The 19,966-nt window shown below is 39.1% G+C and overlaps 2 protein-coding genes across 6 annotated transcripts in view; one reads left to right on the forward strand and one right to left on the reverse strand.

Moving 5' to 3' along the window:
- Positions 1 to 16,707, reverse strand: part of LOC111340825 (C-Maf-inducing protein) — a 38,377-nt gene extending 21,670 nt beyond the window's left edge. For both annotated transcript variants that reach the window (XM_022947739.2, XM_088751591.1), the window contains exons 1-2: positions 16,615 to 16,707; positions 1,512 to 1,778 (exon numbers count right to left, since the gene is read on the reverse strand). In XM_022947739.2, coding sequence (XP_022803474.2) covers positions 1,512 to 1,778; positions 16,615 to 16,692 — 345 coding nt within the window. In that variant the 5' untranslated portion in view covers positions 16,693 to 16,707. The remainder of the gene's footprint in view (positions 1 to 1,511; positions 1,779 to 16,614) is intronic.
- On the forward strand, positions 1,774 to 18,365 carry LOC111340827 (uncharacterized). 4 transcript variants are annotated; one of them, XM_088751594.1, is made up of 4 exons: positions 5,005 to 7,888; positions 8,318 to 8,518; positions 15,938 to 16,023; positions 17,891 to 18,365. In XM_088751594.1, exons 2-4 carry the CDS (start codon positions 8,349 to 8,351, stop codon positions 17,986 to 17,988), a joined length of 354 nt encoding a protein of 117 aa, XP_088607720.1. In that variant the 5' UTR covers positions 5,005 to 7,888; positions 8,318 to 8,348; the 3' UTR covers positions 17,989 to 18,365. The 4 variants fall into 4 exon arrangements, 1 of the variants encoding a protein (XP_088607720.1); XR_015998267.1 differs by lacking the exon at positions 8,318 to 8,518; XR_015998269.1 differs by lacking the exons at positions 5,005 to 7,888; positions 8,318 to 8,518; positions 15,938 to 16,023 and adding an exon at positions 1,774 to 4,998.
- Positions 18,366 to 19,966: the final 1,601 nt, after the last annotated feature.

Consider the following 19,966-nt stretch of genomic DNA (forward strand, 5'->3'; position numbering starts at 1 on the left):
ACAATACACTACTCCAGACAAAGATGAGCCCAAAGAATAATTAAAGCTGCCAGCCTAACCAATAAATTCCAGATTAGAACACTCAAAATGATGAGAAAGCTACTTAAAACAAACTTCTATCAAATTTTTGTTGAAAATAATGGCAACACATATTTGAAAAAAGGACCTGAGTCACATCAGGCACAGTGAGTCAAAATTTGCTGTTTCTAGTACAACAAAAGAGTTCATTTTCCATGTCTCTGGTTTATAGATTTCTTTTAAGCTGAGTGGAAGAGGGGTGTAAAATTACTACTAAGAAAAATAAATCTAATTTGTTTACCAAATCCATTGTATTTGTGTATGTTTTTGAAATTGAAAACCGAAGTAATTCTCCAATTCTGAAAAGGGATTTCCTGAAGACCTCTTTAACTTGCAACATGCAACATTTGATAAGTTTTTTCCCTCTCCTGTCAGTGACATGCCAATAACTTAATCATGAAAATCATAGAACCAATTTGTCCAGTTTCAAGACATCACCATTAACTCCAAAGAAAAGCCAAATTTTACGACTTAAATTCCGCATAACATTAGTTCAGAAATAAACGAAAGAACATAGAGTGCAGTGAGGCTCATTTAAAAGGAAATGAATTAATCCAAACAAACTTTTGGCATCAAGAAACACAGGAATCGCTGAAGCCCTTACTGATTACTTAGGATTGTCTTTGCGAAGACAAAATGTTCACTCAAGGTACACCGTGATTCAGAAACAATGATTCCCATGACATAACACTTAACAAAAAAGATCTAGACTTATAAAATAAAAATGGTAAGGTGCCCACTTGAAGCACATTGTAGCCACAGACATCTGTGTACTGGTGAGGTCACAGTGCTTTTGTACATGCTATATCTGCTTGTCAGGGAAAAGCGAAATTAACTAGAAATCTATATTCGTGATGATTTAGATCGAGAAGTGACCCTCAATGGCAGTCTAACATCTTTCCATTAGAAGAAAAAAAAGAAACTAATACAGTTTTCTGATTCATTGAGAGTAAGTACCAACTGTTCTGTATTTCGCAAGGCGAATCAAGACGACAATTACTGAGCTGAACGGAAAAAGTCAACACTAAGAAGAAGCTCTATTTCCTTGTTCTTCATATCCTTGTGCAATTTGCTGTAAAAATTACCAGGTTATTACGGCGACAGTGACACTAAAGCCGAGAAGAAAATCTTCGCTTTCTCTTGAGACTTAAAAGCGACAGCTTTCTTCTTAGTTCAAGCTCACGTTCGCCAGCTCGGTAACGTTCTAGGCGAAGAGAACATTTCAATATCTAGCATTCTTGTTCAATTTGCTAGCGCTTCTGCGATAATCCTTAGCATAGCAAACCATTTGATGATCACTTCTGACCGTTCGAAACGATATTGAGATAAGAAAATGGCGGACAAGTGATTAGACAACCTCGCAAACCGCTGCTTAGGATTAAATATTTCATTCGCTTAAAACTTTCTAACTCCTACCGCTATATTTCACTCACCGTGGCGGAATACATTTGGAAGTCTCCCAAATAAACATGATGTGCTTCCCATCTTCTTAGAAATTTGGAACTTAACACTTTGCTGATTAAAGTTCGGCTATGGTTTAAGCGACAAACTTGAATGTCTCCTTCGTGGATCAGTTTGAATTTTGGTCCTGCTCCCGTACTACATCTTTGAGGACGTTGCGGTCGCTGTTGTCCTCCATTCGCTATCGCCACAGCCATGGCTGTGTGGATTGCCAAGGCGTCCGACAGTAAACTCACAGACTGGAAGATATAAAAACACCAAAATATTTCACCTAAAGGAACAGTTGTTAGTCCATGGATCGAGTGTAAACATATCTAGTCCAATTTGCAAGCAGTCGAAGAAACTGGCCTTTTAGCCCGAATGACGTCACACACAACGAATGATTGACGTCGAATAAGAAATTTGCAGTTGTGGCGACTTATTATCTCTAAGCCGAACTCTTCTAACCAGCTTGGACTAAAATTCTCGTTAAAACCAGACCATGAGTAAGCTGAAAAGCTACGCAATAATTTTGCAGGGATTTCGTGCAACAAGAGGGTAGTACAAAAGCTATTCTTATATTCCCTGAACATTCGGAAGGAAAAAGGAAAAAGTGTGATCGCATCGAAGCCTACTTACTCATTTGAATATTTTGTTTCCTTTGACAATTGAAAGACAAAGCCGGATCATACGAATTTGGCAGACGAGCTGCGCGGGCTTTTCATAGCAATAAAAGTGAATTTAAATTGCTTTTGTCTTGCAGCGAAATGACACAAACAGAAGCAGTGAACATGTGTGTTATTAGTCTGTTATTTTGCGATTCGACAGTAGAAAATCGATAAAACGAGATGAGTTTAGGGGAAACGTTGCGAAGAAAACAGTCAATAGCTTACGGTGATGGGGACTTCAAGTAACCTCCGATGTATCAGCACTAAAACTCAACTGCCTTTTCTTCTTTCTTATCTCGATGCGAGAAAGTGGGGAAAAGTCAAGTACCAAATGAGAAAAGCCATGAAAATAAAATAAAAAAAAATTGGAACTACTGAATTTGTGAAAAACGTTTCGACTTTCTCTTCACAAGACAACGTTTCAAGCTTTCTTTGCACAAACAATGATAACTGGAACTGTTAAGCGTTACATAGAATAAAAAAAGTTTCTAAAGAAATCGCAAGCCTTTAACTGCAGCTTACGCGAGTTGTTACCAAACAAGAAATAAAACCCTTCTGAACCAATACTATCGAAATCATAGGAAAGTGAGAGAGGAATCTGACGAGGAGTACAAACAGCTGCCAAGAAGCAGCTCTCATTAAAATGCCTTTCTATCTTTTATAATTTGCATATAAGTTCCTCGCAGAACAGATGTCACCTTTTGATTTTGTTTTCCGATAAATTATTACGCTATAGTTGAATATATTAAATACATAATATTGTTTCCCTTTCAGTTTCTTTGCATTTGCGATCAAATTTGAAAGCTATTGTTGTTGAGATCAGGAAACGCAAGGTTGATGTCATGCAACGTTATTTGAGAGAATGTGCGATTCAGCTTCATGTTCCAGTTGCGAGGTGACAGAACATATAAAAATCTGCAGTCGCGTTAAAAACAATACACATTTCATTTTGATCCTTTTAAACTGATAAATTTCAGTTCGATCGACTACATCGAACTGGCCTGTGATCAACTTGAACGACGACTTTGGATCAAACCGAAACTTTCTTAATCAGGCATCCGCCTCGGAGAAAACATTGGTCTAATATTGCCCAGCACGCATGCCGAATACGCAATTTTCAATCTAATGAAGTACAATTCCAGCCAGGACTTACAGTCAGGATATCTTTCATTTTAAAGATATATCTAACCGTGGAGACCTAACGTTGTCTCTTTGAAAAACAAACACCCAAAAGCTTTGTATATAGATTAACTTTTTGGCTTCAGACGGGGAAATTATAGTCGTGCTCTAGCTTGCGGGCTGTCTGGAGGATACAAATCGTAACGATCAAAACGCTTTCGAAGAAAAATTCCAGGAAGTAAATTAACTTCAGTAGAGTAGCATTCAAAGATTTAGACTAAACAGTTATCTTGATATTTTAAGGCATACTTGGTTTTGGCACACAAAAGCGCCTAAACGTGGTGTTTTTAATTATCGCACTTGTGAGCCTGTGAGGTTAATTCTGAAATTAACATCGTGAAAATGAAAAAGAACATGCCCTCGAGGTATGATCATTCTTTAAACGCCCACGACAAGATGTCGCCTATTCTCAAACTCAGGTTATATGCCAATACTTCAGCGACTGATTAACGATCCAAGAAGCAAAGTTTAACAAATGAATTTGAACACGACTTTTGTCACGCAACAGTTTTTCACAAACGTAGTTTATGTAAGTTGCTGTTTGCGGCGGATCCCTATCTTAAAAATTTGAGTTTTTTCCAGCTCGCCGTGACTCATCTTTGAAGGGAGAGATAGTTAAAAAGCATTGTCATTACAAATCAACTAAACTCGTAACTTATTTTCCCTGTTATTCAAAACTACGAAAAATAATTTTTTTTCACGCCGTTTGAAGTGAGCGCTAGAAATTTAATTGCTCGTACTTCAACGCAAGAACCTGCGGTGCTACCTGGGATACCATTCATAGGCATCAAGCTGACAGTAAATTCGACTAAGAGAGGAACAGACGGTGTTTTGAAAGCGCTGGCCTTCACAGTGCTATGAACAGATGCGCAAGTCAACCGACATATCGACGTGGTTAGCTGTGGGTCAATTCAGGTTGTACAATGCTTTTTGTAACGATTCTGTGAAGCAAAATTAAGGCCCATAAGTCGGATACCAATTCAAAATATCAGAGGCCATTTGTTTGAAACAAGTTTTGCCTTAATTCAGAGTTTAGAAAGTTATAATGACATGGTACTTCGATTTTCCTCTTGTTTATCTTCTATAAAAGCGTGCATCAGTGTTAAATTCTTTTAGGATTTTACTTTAGATAAAGACAAGATGCTGGAATCATTTCGCAGATTTGAAATCGATGTTTTTCTGGTCAGTGCCAGGATATACATTCCGCGAATACACGACGCATTCTCCTGGTTCGGTGTGGCCTCTTTTCGAAGATGGCGTCTGTCATGATTAACCTCCATCTGCGGAATTTAATCGATTCAACACGACATTCTTAGCTCTGAAGACTAAACCTTCGAGATTAAAGGTTAAAGATGGACTTCCCTAAGAATCTCTCTTCACCATCTCTTGCTGGCAAATAATCCAGAACGTTTTCATTACTGAAAAGTCTACGGCGGACAGAAACTGTCAATTTCACAGGCAGTGGTAGTAACTTATTAGTAAATTTCGATAAATTTGCCGGTGGGCAACATACAGGCCGGTGGGCAACATACAGGCCGGTGGGCAACATACAGGCCGGTGGGCAACATACAGGCCGGTGGGCAACATACAGGCCGGTGGGCAACATACAGGCCGGTGGGCAACATACAGGCCGGTGGGCAGCAGACAGGCCGGCGGGCAACACACAGGCCGGTGGGCAACACACAGGCCGGTGGGCAACACACAGGCCGGCGGGCAACACACAGGCCGGTGGGCAACACACAGGCCGGTGGGCAACATACAGGCCGGTGGGCAACATACAGGCCGGTGGGCAGCAGACAGGCCGGTGGGCAACACACAGGCCGGTGGGCAGCACACAGGCCGGTGGGCAACACACAGGCCGGTGGGCAACACACAGGCCGGTGGGCAACACACAGGCCGGTGGGCAACACACAGGCCGGTGGGCAACATACAGGCCGGTGGGCAGCAGACAGGCCGGTGGGCAACACACAGGCCGGTGGGCAGCACACAGGCCGGTGGGCAACACACAGGCCGGTGGGCAACATACAGGCCGGTGGGCAACATACAGGCCGGTGGGCAACATACAGGCCGGTGGGCAGCATACAGGCCGGTGGGCAACATACAGGCCGGTGGGCAACATACAGGCCGGTGAGTGGTCAAAATGTATCACCACTCATCATCTTAGGTAAATTGAGTGGTTCAAAAAATTGAATCATGTGTCGATTAATGATGTACTTACCGATGAGAAAAAATTAATGATCGCACATAAGTGACCAAAAGAGGATCGAATTAATTCAATGGCAATTATCAAAAGCATAGCAGGCGATCAAATAGGGCTTCTTAAGCCCAACAAAATGAAGAGTTCTTATCGATGGGTACTATAGAAAAAAAAGCTGAATTTCAGGGGACGAACACTGTATGAGAGAAATATAACAGTGCTAATAATGCTATTATCGGCAATAATTCGGGAGGCTGAAACGGCGAATTAGCAAAGTACTAAAATAAATGAAAAGACACTTGTCTTGGGTAAGTTCTCATTGGTCAAAATTACTGCCTCTCTGCCAACAATTAGCTTTGAACTCAACCTTATTACTTTTCTTTATTCCTCCACTCGTCTAGACGGCGTTCTAACTCACGTTATCTTTATTCCCAATGAGTGGCTTCTTAAGACACAACTGTATTTCAATTAGTTCTGCAAGAAAAGCATTCCATGGTGGAGTTCAGTGTAACTACTGCATTGTATTAGAACTTAATTTATGGGTATCAAATTTTTCGCACCTTGCATAAAGTCCTTGCTAAGCCATTATAAGTTCCTACAGAAAAAGATTCCCACGAGAAAGAAAGAGAAATAGATTAAAAAAAAAAAAAAAAAACCAGTTATAACCACAAAACAAAAGAAAGCCGCAGACACCAATGGAGTGGGCAGGGGAAGTAAATGCTTTCAATCTGATTTCGTTGACGTGTCAATCCTTTTGAGAACTACGGTACTGTCTTCGTAAATTTCGGTGGAATTTCTGTGATATAGATAGTTTATCGGAGTTCATTAGCTATTAATGGTTCCAAAAATTACCTTCTTTTCCTTATGTTTTCTGTGTGATCAAAAAATCGCAAAAATTTATTCTCGAGGAAACTTTTGGTCATCTTGAAGAACAAGAATTTAATCCCGCATACACAAAAGATCCACCATCCGCTTAATAAAACTTCATGGATATTCTTATCCTACAAGGTACTCTGGAAATTTCATTCTTGCGTTCTGTCGCGCTTTTTGTCCAAAGGAGGTGCGGTATTCCATTTAAAAGCCAATATGTTTAAGAGATCAATTTTTAGTCACGTCTTATTATTAAAATCCGAGAATGAAAATATTGGAAATGCGGGAGCACTTTTAAATAAAATATATCAAAAATCACTTGACTTGTCAAACACGAGTCATGTGGCCCACTAAAACCAAAACCTAAATTGTTAGAATGGCCCTTAGTCTAAAATTCTTGTCACCTTAATGACATCAAATAAACTATTTACATTTCAATCATCATCCTTTCATTCAGTTCGCGTGTATGTTACACAAAATTTTATGATCAGTAAAAGAACGTTGGAAATTTGTTCTTGTTTTTATCTTTTTTTGTTTTGTTTCGTTGTGTTTTTGTTTTGTTTTGTTTTTTTTCTTTTGTAGAGTGTGTTTTTTTGTAGAGTATATCGAGAACTTTTGACATATATTTGTGCACCATCTTTTATATCGTCTTTCAATGAAGATCCCACATGGTGCTTTTAGCTTCATCTCTTTTAAGGAAACCCGCCAATTCTTTTCCAGCTGTCTGATTATAATCCTGTCAATTGCGTTCTGGGATCCAATCAGATGTGGGCATATTTTATTAGGTATTGCCAAACTTAAATTACTTAAAAGGTTGAACTCTCTTGGTTTTATAGAAAGCCTACATTTGATCAGTTACACTTCAAATTTAAACAAGGAACGAATATGTAGTAGTTTCATGAAGATCGACCACTTTCAGCCGTGATTCATCACCGGAGTTTTGTTTACTTTTGGATGACAATTTGTAGTGACGAGAGAGTAGGAGAGTGTGAAACGTTGGAGCGAGAATTGAAGGGGCAGTGTCGAGGCTGCGGATGCGATAAAAACTAGTCTCGTTCCAATCTCTTCTCACTTGAAGCCCTCGCCGGTCCCGAAATTTAAACGAAAAACAATTGTCCTTTCAATCAGATAAACGATCCAAGGAAGTTAAACTTTCGAAATATTTCAGCGAGTCAGCGATCGTCTGCTGAAAGGTCCAGGATCTATCCCTTCAGTTAACTGCACGTTATCTTTCTTGATTAACTACAACGACGAGGCTCACACTACTGTATTAGTTTACAATTACCATATTTGGCTCCGTCCGTGTTTGTTATGAAGTGAATATTTGGTAATTAAAGAAGACACTTCCTCTTGGCTCAAAAAACGTGCTAGTAAGTAAGAGTCACTTTCTCCGAGTATTGTACAAGCAAGAGAGTACCGTGTCTACTTCAGGCAAGTGCTCGGCCTTTCGAGGCAGGTAAGAAAACTCAGTGTAATTAGCCACCCATCTAAAAACTGAATTATCAGAATTATTCGTCAGCATTGACGAAAAAACCGGCAAAAAATAAAGCTGGCAGAGTATTCATAGGCCACGCTTACACCCAGTGGTGTAAAGTAAGAAACGCGCATAAGCCTGATTTCCGCTGTAGCGTAAATATCGTAAATTTATCATCGAGGAGAAAGAAAAAGATTGTATTCCCAGTCTTCGAGTGAGCGTAAGGCTTTGCAGAATAAACCATGGTACTCAGTAGTGCGTAGGTTACGGAATTTACAATTTTGAAAGGCCAAGTGATAGTTGAGTAGCCTTGATTCTCAAGTCGCCGACGTCAGACGTCGAGAGTTAGCCTGCGCTAATTTATCTTCCAAGTTAGCGCTTTTGACATTAGTGATTGGAGCATTTTTGCAGGTCGCTGGTCGTAGATGAACCCAGTACCGGGATGGCTAAGCTCGCTCACGAGTTCGCTGTAGTTAAGTTCACAGAACATCGGACCATTGGCATTAGAATTTCTCCCATAAAGAACTGCACTCGCAAATTCTTCGGGAAAAAAAATCGCCGGAAAGTATGTTCAGTTTATCAAACACAAAGCAAAGTTAAAATGGAGAAGAAGTAAGTGAAAATTGAGAGTACCTTTAGCACTATTCCGTAACAAGCTTGAGCAATTCAACTCCAAAGCCAAATGGCCTTCATTGACCTGGAAAATATCTTATGAAAGCTAATAGCTGACGATAAAGCTAAACTTTCCAACACAAAAATGCTTAATTGGTTTGAAGATTACTTGACTTAACTTCAATTGACCGAAACATGTGGCATTGCGCAATCATCATGGCCTGCACTCCCATAGACAATAACTGTGTCTCGGCGATAGAAAACAACTTCCAAGAATCTCTGAAGTTATTACAAACTAGTGCCACATGCCGTAAAAGAGAAAGAACCTTTAAACTAATCAAGTAGCTTACCACTTGCTTGGAGACGAATCACCGCTGCAGTTTTAAAATCTTTACATAACAATGTTGCTCAAGTTTCTGTAATACTTTCAGCGAGTTTTGTTCAGAAAGCCGTCTTTGTTTCAGGCACTGTACAAGTTGTGTTTAATGATCTAAAAGAAGACTGACAATTCCGATCACGCCGCGCACTGGGAGTTCTTATTTAGGCAAGAATTCACGTATTCGTTTGGCTTCACTCCAATGTTTCTTGACCTCTTCCGGTCTTTTGCGGTGAAAGAGCCTGATTTTTTTTAAATCATGCCTCGCCGGAATTTATTCAAGCAAGCATGATTGCAGTTTATTGATAATTATACGGAGGATCCATTAGAGATGATTGATGAGGTCGTCTTTTAACGATAATTTTAAGCTTGAATTGGAATTAGTACAATGGAAAAATATTGGAAAAGGGAATTTTGGAAAAGGGAATGAAGGAATGGAGTGGTAGGTGGGTGTAAACTTACGTTATTTTTTACTTCGATAAACAGGAAATGCGTAGTTTGATGACCAAGTAAGCAAAAATTATTTACCCTGACTGCGGGTCAAAAATAGAAAACCAGGAACACGAGAATGATCGAGTTTCTGTTTCATTTGAAAAGACCCAAAAAGTCACGTACATCGACGTGCTCTCCTAGTTGCATTTGTTTAAGAATGTAAACCTCTTGGGCTACAAAAGCAATTTGTGTACTTATTATTAACCATAGATACTTGATTGTGGCAATATTTTACAAAAGGAAAAAAGCTCGTATTCCTGGTTTGTCGACCGCGACGATACCCTTTCAAGATCAGCGAGCCAGAAACGATGTTGGCTCCATGATAGAGGATTCCCGACGTTCTCGAAAAAGAAACTTATAAAGCACACATTACGAAAGTATAAATTGCAGCTGAAAAAAAAAAAAACATAACTACGCTCAAACACGAAAAGAAATGTCATTGGATTTTGCCACAGGACTCCTATTTTAACCTTGGCAAATCAATATGTAACGAGTACTCGATCTAACCTAGACCACGCACCACTCAAGTTGTTTAAACAATATTAAAAGAGCGCTCAAATAACCCTCTAGGCTGACAATCATAACACTGAGAGGCGGAAACACCGGTACCCAGCAAACTCGACAACATAATCATTCCTGGATAGCGAATCGTCAGTTTCACGACAGTCAGTTCTAAAAACCGTAAGCTATTGTAAATTCATATAACCATCAATTTAGCGATTGATCTGAATTGGCAGAGTAAGATACACTAACAAATTATCCGACAGAAACTGAAAACTATCAACCTACCGAGGCAAACCCAGGTGCATCGTCAGCCAGACAGGAAAAATTTTTGCGTCACATCGTCTGAACTGAGGACGACAATTTAGGCAATCTTTGAATCTTGCATAATATTTCTAAACATTGACTATAACCTTTTTTATAATTATCAGCAGCAACGCTTAGAAAAACCAGACAAATAAAGAATTGCTTTCAATAGTGACATTCATCATACAAAATAACGGTTGTGGTGTACTCAGGAGATAACAGTTTTCATTCAAAGTAGAATTAAATTAGACATAATCGTCGTGCAGGATGTTCGGAAATAAGACCGCTGGAGAAGATGAGTGAAATCATTCGAACAAAACGCATTATTTGAGCATTTACCAAATCGTCCTCGCTTGGTTAAGGTAATACTGAACTACAATCTTCCTCATCGATATGAATATCAATTCGAGATGACCCCGTGTAAATTTTTAGCTCGATGTGCTTCGGTTGATTTAATTTATTTCCTAGCCGTTGTTGCTCGATCTACTTTTATGTAAGATTGCGTAAGAAGAACAAAAGCCTGTTTGGATAATGGTAAACCACTAAAGCTTTTCAGGCGCTCGCACGAAACGAGGTTTTGCTTTTCTTGAATCAGTTCTGGACATGAATGTAACGAACATGTCGACTGAGAAAAATTGTCGAACCCTTTTGCAAGTTTTCGTTCGAGCGACGTGATTGTGGATGGTTTTCTAACTAAATACACCTAGAACTAGACCATGACTCACCACTTTTACTTCGCAGTCACTTCGATATTTAGCTCACTTATACCGTAGAATGAACCAGTGGAGAGACATATTTTACATCAATAAATTTACCACCGGCCACACTCCTTTCAGAATTTTCTACTCGAAAAACGAACATCTGTAGACATGCGCGTGACATGATAGCAACTTCCTTGTTTTGCTTTGGCCATCATGATCATCAAGTTATTCTTGACGTCACATTAGCTCTTCCGTTGAGAAATGGCCACCGCATACAACTTAATTCTTGAAGATATATGAAATTCCCAGTGTGCGTTTCGTGAAGAAATTGGAAAAAAAAAACTACGAAAACGCTCCTTGAGGAAGGCTAAGGATTTCAGCAGATCAAATTTAATTTTTAAAGTCTTAAAGCAACCTCAATAAAAAGCATATTTACGGATGAGTGCTGTTCTATATTTTGCGTGCAGCCAGGTCATTCAAATATAATCTCGTGGTGACTTTTCACTTACCCAGCGTGCGTAGATCTGAATTTAATGCTATTAATTTTGTCATAAGGTATTGCATGACGAAATCAGCAAATTATACTAATAATATGTTACACGAAGTGCGCTTTTAATGTAGTGAAAGTAAGGCCGTTGGAAAACGAAAATACGTAATATTGTATCACGGAAGCTATCATGTCAGAATGGCAAATCGATTCATATACCGAGTGCCTCTATTTTAAGACCTGTTTTGTAGTCGTTTGGCGGTCACTTCCGATCTCTGAGCTACCACCCAGAGAGCCTACCTTTTAACCAAACAAGTGAAGTGTGAGCCACGAGGGAGTTGCGCGAGGGCATGGGGCGAAAGAGGAGAAAAGAATACCGGAGCGGGACGGGCGCTAATGGGACGACAGCAGTAAAAACGTCAGAGATGTCCAAGGAGATCAAATTTGGCCGAAGGAGAGAAAAGGAAAACTTGAGACTTCTCGAACAGGAAATTTATTAGATTTCGGGTATCCCGTTGATCGCCGTTGTATCTTTTCTTTTTTTTAATTTTTATCGAAAACGTCCAAAGGCTTCAAAAGTTTGTGACCTGTGTAGTTGTTTTTACGTCTTGTAGGACATCGTGGCCCTGACGACCTGAAATCACGCAATCTTGTCATTTGAACTTTCGTACATGCATATGAACTGAGTTGGTATTATAAACTGGCTACCGTTATCAGATCAGTTTTGTTTCGAGCGTTAACCATTAGACAGAGCGATTAACGAAGGGCTAACGCTCAGAAACCCTTTACGGCGGCTAATTTACATTAATAACTCGGTTGATAAAACCAAATTATCTTGCCTTTCATTTGAGTGCGGTTAAACAAAAACCAAAATGAACACAATGGCCAGTAAAAAGAAAAGAAATTACCTTCAAGATCCATCGACAGCTCAAAGTAAAAACAACCAAACTGCCTAAAGCGCAGGAACTTGACGCGGAAAACCAAGTCGTTTTTAGTTTTGCATCTGATCGGTTGCATGAGAAAAAGGCGTATACGTATGATGCACGATCCTAGCAGTAGAGAGCGCTATTTATGCAATAGCGAAAATCAGACCTGAAAAAAATCAGGCCTGTACGGGATTCGAACCACTGACCTCTGCGATACTAGTGCAGCACTCTGCCAATTGAGCTAACAAGCCAACTGGTATTGCATAAATAGCGCTCTCTACTGCGAGGATCGTGCATCATACGTATCTACAACCGCAGTTCAAAATATATGAACTTCATATATTCATTGTATCTGATTTATCATCACTGGTTTATTACGAATCAACTTGTCGGCCTGCTCCCAGGTGGCTTGTTAGCTCTATTGGTAGAGCGCTGCATTAGTATCGTAGAGGTCAGTGGTTGGAATCCCATACAGGCCTGATTTTTTTCAGGTCTGATTTTCGCTATTGCATAAATAGCGCTCTCTACTGCGAGGATCGTGCATCATACCTATCTACAACCGCAGTTCAAAATATATGAACTTCATATATTCATTGTATCTGATTTAGGCGTATGTTTCTGGACCAATCACAGATCGAGCGCTATCCCGAATTACCTTCCCCACCCAATTAAAAATACAGTGCAGTAAACAATAGGTTTTTGACCAATCAGGAAGCTCCCAGTATATATCTCAGTTACTTTGTAAAGACAGTACGTAGGGATATTTTTCCAATCATTGTTTCGAGTAATAAGACCGAGGATGTACAAAGTCGCGTTAAACGTGATTTATTTGAGAATTTTAGAAAAAGAAAATGGCGTGAAATACTTGTTAATTTGTAAGTTATGATTACTCGTGAAGGGTTTTCGATTTGCATTCGGAAACGGCTTGCGCAGTTAAAAACATTTTCAACAGCACTCATACCAATGAATCACAAAATGCACTGGCGTTCATGCAAATTTACTCCACGCATAATGTATTGAAATTGAAATTGCTGATAAAAATATTGTAACGTGTGTAATATAGACTGATGATAATAGTAATAATTATGATAATGATATTAGTTACAGAATAAGGTCATGAAATGAAAACTTCCAGAAATTCATCAAGAAACATGAAAAATGATGGCTCAACAAGTCAATGGTAATCAAATATCACAATAGCTCTTCTGCAAGATGACGTCAATTACAAATCTTTGCCACTTTCTTATTGTTTTCATTTGCGTGTTATTTTTACTCCAGTGTTTTTGGAATACTTTAAAGTAATCTCCAAGTCTGTACTATGTAAGCGAGGCTGGGGTAGGGGAGGGGGAGGGGGAGGTGAGAGGCCTGTTCGAGAATGCAGTGGCTGCGCGCCACACACAAGTTGATTAGCTGTGTACAGATTCATCGATTCAAGGCCTGGTTACCTTGTTTAAAAAGTCAGAGCCTTTGTTCATCTTAAATAGCAGGAACTTTCTCTGACAGATTAACCTATTCCTTCAAAAACCGGCAGTCTAAATCCCACAGGTATCAACGAACGCTTTTCATTCCACTAATTTATTCGTGTTTTTCTCGTTGCCATGTTCCCACCAATCACGTAGCTCCATTTTCTGCCTTTAAAAGCACACACAACCCACAATTCCTCTATTCGCTCCGACGAAGGGCTAACGCTCGAAACATCAGCTTTTATAACCATAACGGTGGCCAATTTACCATTTCAACTTTGTTGACATATTCAAATTATTTCGTTACCCCCACCGACGCAGCGCCAAACAGTTTCTTTAGAAACTATCAGCCTTTATTCCTTCAAAAGTTTGGTTACCTAGTAACCGACAGCTAATTCGATAACAGAGCGCGAAACGTACAGTAAAAAGGTGAGTGAACTCTATTAATAACACGGCGTGTCCAAACCAATTTTAGGAAATTTGGCGATGCAATTTCTTCCATTGATCATTCTTTGTTTATAGCTCTGCCGCATACCCATGGAATATCATCTTTTCGTTTGGTTGTCACGTGACTGACCGAGCGTACGTACGCACGTGCCTTGAGATTGCACGGGTAGGGTAGGGGGGACTATCAAAACGAAGGAAGCACTGTCTCAGGCGAGTCTTGGCAAATGCACATCTTTTATGTTATCATTAATATTACGAACTTGGGAGCTCCGCTTTTAGGCTTGGCTAAATCTATTTATTACCCTTTTTTATTTCAAAAAATCTTTTTCATGCGAACGTTCAGGCTAACGTTGAGATTATCCTTAATTTAATGAGTATACCAAGAACATACCAACGCTGACAGCCGTTTAAGAACGGCTCATTTTTTTTTTTCAGCTAGAAGTATAAATAAAGTAAGAGAAATATAAAACTGTGGTCTAACAGGAAAATTAACTCAAATACTTGAGGACACTTTTTGATATTAAAATTGCGGTTATTGCTCAAAACACTGAAGAAAAACTCAGTTTGTAGTCGAACTTATCTGGTCACGTCCAAATTGATACTACAAAACTGTAGACTAAGATAATGTTAAGAACGTTTTCAGGCTCAAATCGCGAAAAAAATGAGAACGTTTAACCTCAGCGTCAAAATTAATCGTTTTTACAAAAAAAAAAAAAAAGTGTATGTTCCTTTTTATAAATCGTTAAATCACAATATGACAGTATGGTAACCTGTTTCTTGCCGATGTGTAAGTGGTTTTACACGAGTACAGCCTTTCGTTGCCCTTTGGCATGAACAGAATTAACTCAAACGTGCGGAACTGAAACATTTAGCTAACAATTCCTTTCCTTCGCTGATATATCTGCATGCTGTGCTGAAGGTACCATTAGAAACATACTTTTAGGATGTTACTGAAATTTTAACAGGAACTCTCTTTGTTCGGCATTCAAAACGTAAATTAAACTTTGGAGGCTGGAAAACTTCCTTCAGTAGAAACAATTGCTTGCAATCTGGTTGGTTTAAAACAAGTCTTTTCCCGTTTATTGCTTTATTGTTGAGAGTTTGCGATGAACAACATACATTCGTTGTTGAGGAAATTGGATGACAGCCGTCTAGTGGAAATAAAATAGGACGAAAGATATATTTTCTTTTCGCATTACAATTTTCTCTTCAAGTTTTCAAGCCGGATGAGCGATCTTTTTATTTGAAGTTACAATAACCAACTCGTCGAAATACTTTCCTCATTTTCTACTCTATGGCAACTTTTAGAAAATTTCTCGCCCCAAAATTAGGAGAACACACCTGAGAATTTTAAAGGAAGAATCATTATAAATGAAAACTATATTGAAGGACCATGTCGCACATTTGCACTCTGAACGAAAAGTGCTTCTAAAACAAAGGCGAAACTGCATGCACAAAAGAAGAAATTTGATGAGGTTTTTTTCGCCCGAGTTTGCAGTTACGGTAAGAGTGGCAACGTTAGCAAATAATATAATTTACTCGCATCCAATGGCACAACTGGCTCATGTTATGTATTTCGTGTGATGCCAGATTTAAACGTGTTTCGATCATTCCTGCACGGTAAACGCCACACACAGTCCGTGTGCCTTAGTCGAAATTTCCTTTCGGTACGATATGTAAAAACAATTTTTAAAACAGCTGTTGTTTCTTTCGTTTCCAGGTTTGCTGCATTTCTTGTCGATGTCAGAGTTATTGGCTACACGGCCCGTAGGAAAAGCGTATCAAGCACAAAAGATGCGACTAAAAGTCAGGGAGTAACTCTCAATTTGATGTTCACAAATATCTAACAATTAATGCACCTTTTGAATTGAAAATAAACTCTTGATTTGTCTATCGGATTTGAAACACAGAACGTCCATATATTTATTCGCGAAATAGAATCGAAAAAAAAAAAACAAAAACAATATTGAAATATTACCAGGTTAAATGCACTGAAGAGATTGTCATGTTCGTGAAAAATTTAGACCTCGGTGAGAATGAAATATTCAACGACCCGAGAGCCTAATAGTTGAATTAAAATCTGCTTGGGACTGTCAATTAGCAACCGATGGATGAGTTAATGCTATAAGACATATTGTAGACGGAGTGCTAGCCGCGGTTAGGATGAGAGAGACATTGTTGATATTCTTAATCGATGACTGTTCAAACAGAGTTGTTCAGATAAGCTTATGTTCATCGTTACTATTTCAAACCTTTGGACGCAGTATCAGAGTGGATTATGTGATATTGTTGGTCAATTTCGTTTCGATAACGAACGCTATAACACGATCGCTCCGTATCGAAGAAAAAGAACAGCTTGCAATTCAAAACTCGGTGAGTGGAAAAGTTTCCACCTACCTCAATCTGCTCTTTCTTGTGTCGCCTGCCAAAACAAAGGGGTCGCGAGAAAAAGGATTTTAAACGTTTGAACTTCATCTTGACAATAAAGTTATTATAAATGAAACGTCGATGTTTCAGCATACAGAGAAAGCTGTGCTTTTTCGCACCGCCGGCAAAGTGGAGGTAAATGTCTTTTACGTTCTGGTTACTCTCCACTGTCGTCACAACAGACCTTTCAAATGCCTGGCCAATAAAAAGTGTAAGGTAAACAAAAGCAGTTTACGTAAGACGGAGACAATTAGTAAAATAACTCCGGGCATATGAAGGGTTCATTCGATAGAATGATTTCCCTTCTGCTACAAAGAAATTCAGTCACCTCAATATAACCGGAAAAAAAAAAAGAAACGAAATAAAGAAATGCTAGGTAATAAATTTCCCAAATGAATTAAAGAAAAAGCAATCTTGGGTCTCAAAATCTCCTAGTTTCTCATTTTAGTGTCGAAGAAGTCTGTGATATGATAGAGTGACTTCATTTGAAAAGGCGAGTGTGAGCAAATTTTTTTGATGTGATGTTGTGAGACTTGCACATTCGAGCAACCCGAGTTGAGAAAAGTGATATGATAAAATTTAGATAGCTTGACTCGTTACTTAGCATTTTGATTCTCCTCTGATGGAGATGATACGCGGCACTGCCGCTGTTACTGAAAGTTTTAAAAGAAAAAATGGCGCAGTCGTGATTCAGAAATGTAGAAAAGCCTTGTCTTTGCAGGCTGGGAACAAAATGTAGACTCCAGATGCAGCTGGATATACGTATCTATAAATGCTCAAAAATCATGATGTACATAAAAAGATTGCAGCAGCATACTTGAAAAAGCAATCGAGCGATCTATTACCAAAACTTGCCTTAGAACATACATGTAAAAGTGTCCATCCTTGTCAGTAGTCTGAGAAATTTTCAGATGATTTTAAGATGCTCGAGAATGGTAGAAAATCAGTTTTTATAACATTTCTGGTTTGGTAACTTCAACAAAAAGGCTAAACATTCCCCTCGAGAATACAAGTTTTTTTAATTGCCATCGCAGAGAAAAACTTGAATAAAAAAATTGGACACTGTTTAACTGATTTTCCCTGAATCTGGCCAAAAACAAATCGAGGATCTGGATATGTACAAACGGAAAGAGAATTGATCACGTTTCTTCCAAAATCCAAATGCTATCAGACAATGAATCATTACGTAAATCCGTTGTTTTGTTGCCATTGTAATACATGTAATTGCGGTATTGTTATTTTTCAGTTTGCACAGGGCGGAGATTCAACTCACTTTTCAAGCCACGAGGGAACTTTATTAAAATAAAAAGGAAAGGGTTACCAGATTTTTTAAAAATAAACTGAAGTTAGTTGGAGAATAGTACCCATATTTATAGATACTCTACAGAGATTTTTTTAACATGTTAACTTGCAATCCGACTTGATAACGAAAACCAATGGACTGCGCGCAGATGAAGTCACTTATCCTGGAGATTTCAAATATCAAGATGAAAGGCAACCGAGGTTTGCTGTCAACTAACAATGGACTGGGAGGCTCACGTTCTCTTCCTCTTAAACAAGACCTAAATCTCTTTTGTCTTCAAGATGAACTTTTTGCAGTGGTCAATCGAAATAAACGCGGCGATGTGGACAGTGGAAAAATTATGCCAGCAAACTATCTTTAAATAAGGCGATACAATTAAATGCCACAAAAAGACGTGGGAAGCAAAAGTATCCCAAAGTTTGACGACCAAAGTAATTCTTGGTTAGTTAAAAACCGTAAATTGTCTCTTATAATCCATCGAACACTTGTGCTAAAGTGCGATCGGTCTAAACGCATCACGTGACCAAACATGCCCCAGCTAAAACTGGGAAATATCCGAGGATTTAACCCAGGTGATATTCCCCATTTTTTTTAACATTATTTCCAATACGACAAGTCTTCGTTTAAAATCTGAATTAAGGTGAGAGAAGAAGGGACATTGCCGGGAGGTCTGGGTTCTAGCTCACGCCTTGAAGGGAACAAACATGGCGGTCATGTAAACAAAGTAGCATTGAAAAGCCATGATCACCATGATCAAGTGGTTAGTCTGCTTAGCCTTCTGTGCAAATAGCTTTCGAATGCGCGACGCAAACGGGGAACCAGTCAAGTTTAATCGTTTACCCCGAGACCCTGAAATACTACGCTGCTTACACCAGAATTCATCGGACGTCTAGTGTCAACACAGGCTTACCATCTTAAATATCTGTGGTTTCGGGTTTCTATGGTTTTGGGTTCCTTTGGCATTTACATAGCCGTTATCAGTGTAGTTCAAATATATTACCTCTAGAATCTGTCCCTAGTAGTCAGTCTTCAAAAAAAAATCAGGTCCGAATAAAGATTAATAGTTCATTACTTGTTTGGAAGTGTTTTTTCTGCCAGAAAGCCTCAAAATCGCTCGTTTGGGGCTTTCAAAGTTCGGCGGTTAATTCGACAAGGTCGCATTTCTTCACTAGCGAGAGCCAGCCGAATTAACCGCCGAACTTTGAGAGCCCCAAACGAGCGATTTTGAGGCTTTCTGGCAGAAAAAACACTTCCAAACAAGTAATGAACTATTAATCTTTATTCGGACCTGATGTTTTTTGAAGACTGACCACTAGGGACAGATTCTAGAGGCAATATATTTGAACTACATTGATAACGGCTATGTAATTGCCACAGGAACCCAAAATCATAGAAACCCGAAACCACAGATATTTAAGATGGTAAACCTGTGGTGTCAACTGGCATTCTGACCATATTTGTGCAGGACATTCGAGCCATGGATGCAGAAATAAACGCAGAAATAAACGCAGAAATAAACTTCTTTGCCAAACATCCCTGTTCCAGCTTCTCAGCCCACCTCTGTAAACGCATTTGTATTACATACATTTCTTTTACTTTATGCTCATTATTTATCAGACGCGGCATTTATAAAACTTTGTTCGCTAGATTAATCATCAAAGTCTTGTAATGCTCGCGGCTGTGCTGCTGCGAAAAGAACACTTTAACATTTCCTTTTCGCTTATAAATTAAATCATTCAAAATACATTCATTTTGGCACAAAAATTAGATCCTTTACGAAGAGGAATATATAGACATTATGACACTGTGAAGCAATCAAGTGTTCCCTTAGTTTTTCCTCTCAGCCGTGCAGAAAAGGAAGCCTTCCCTCCCTTTCAGCAACGTGTTCGCCCTTTAACGCGGCGCAAAACCCTTATGGTTGAAAGAAGACCGAAACGTCTCCTACGCTACTCAAAAAATGATTACCACAAACAGTCCGCTGTCAAGAGAGAATCTTGACAAGTGTAGACTGCCGATAAC

The sequence above is a fragment of the Stylophora pistillata genome, chromosome 3 (assembly GCF_964205215.1).
Source record: "Stylophora pistillata chromosome 3, jaStyPist1.2, whole genome shotgun sequence".
Taxonomy (NCBI): domain Eukaryota; kingdom Metazoa; phylum Cnidaria; class Anthozoa; order Scleractinia; family Pocilloporidae; genus Stylophora; species Stylophora pistillata.

Coding starts and splice junctions, on each gene's coding strand:
- LOC111340827 (XM_088751594.1), top strand. CDS start 8,349: ATGGCTAAGCTCGCTCACGAGTTCGCTGTAGTTAAGTTCACAGAACAT. Junction 8,519..15,937: donor AAAGTTAAAATGGAGAAGAA/GTAAGTGAAAAT, acceptor TTTCGTTTCCAG/GTTTGCTGCATTTCTTGTCG. Junction 16,024..17,890: donor CACAAAAGATGCGACTAAAA/GTCAGGGAGTAA, acceptor GTTATTTTTCAG/TTTGCACAGGGCGGAGATTC.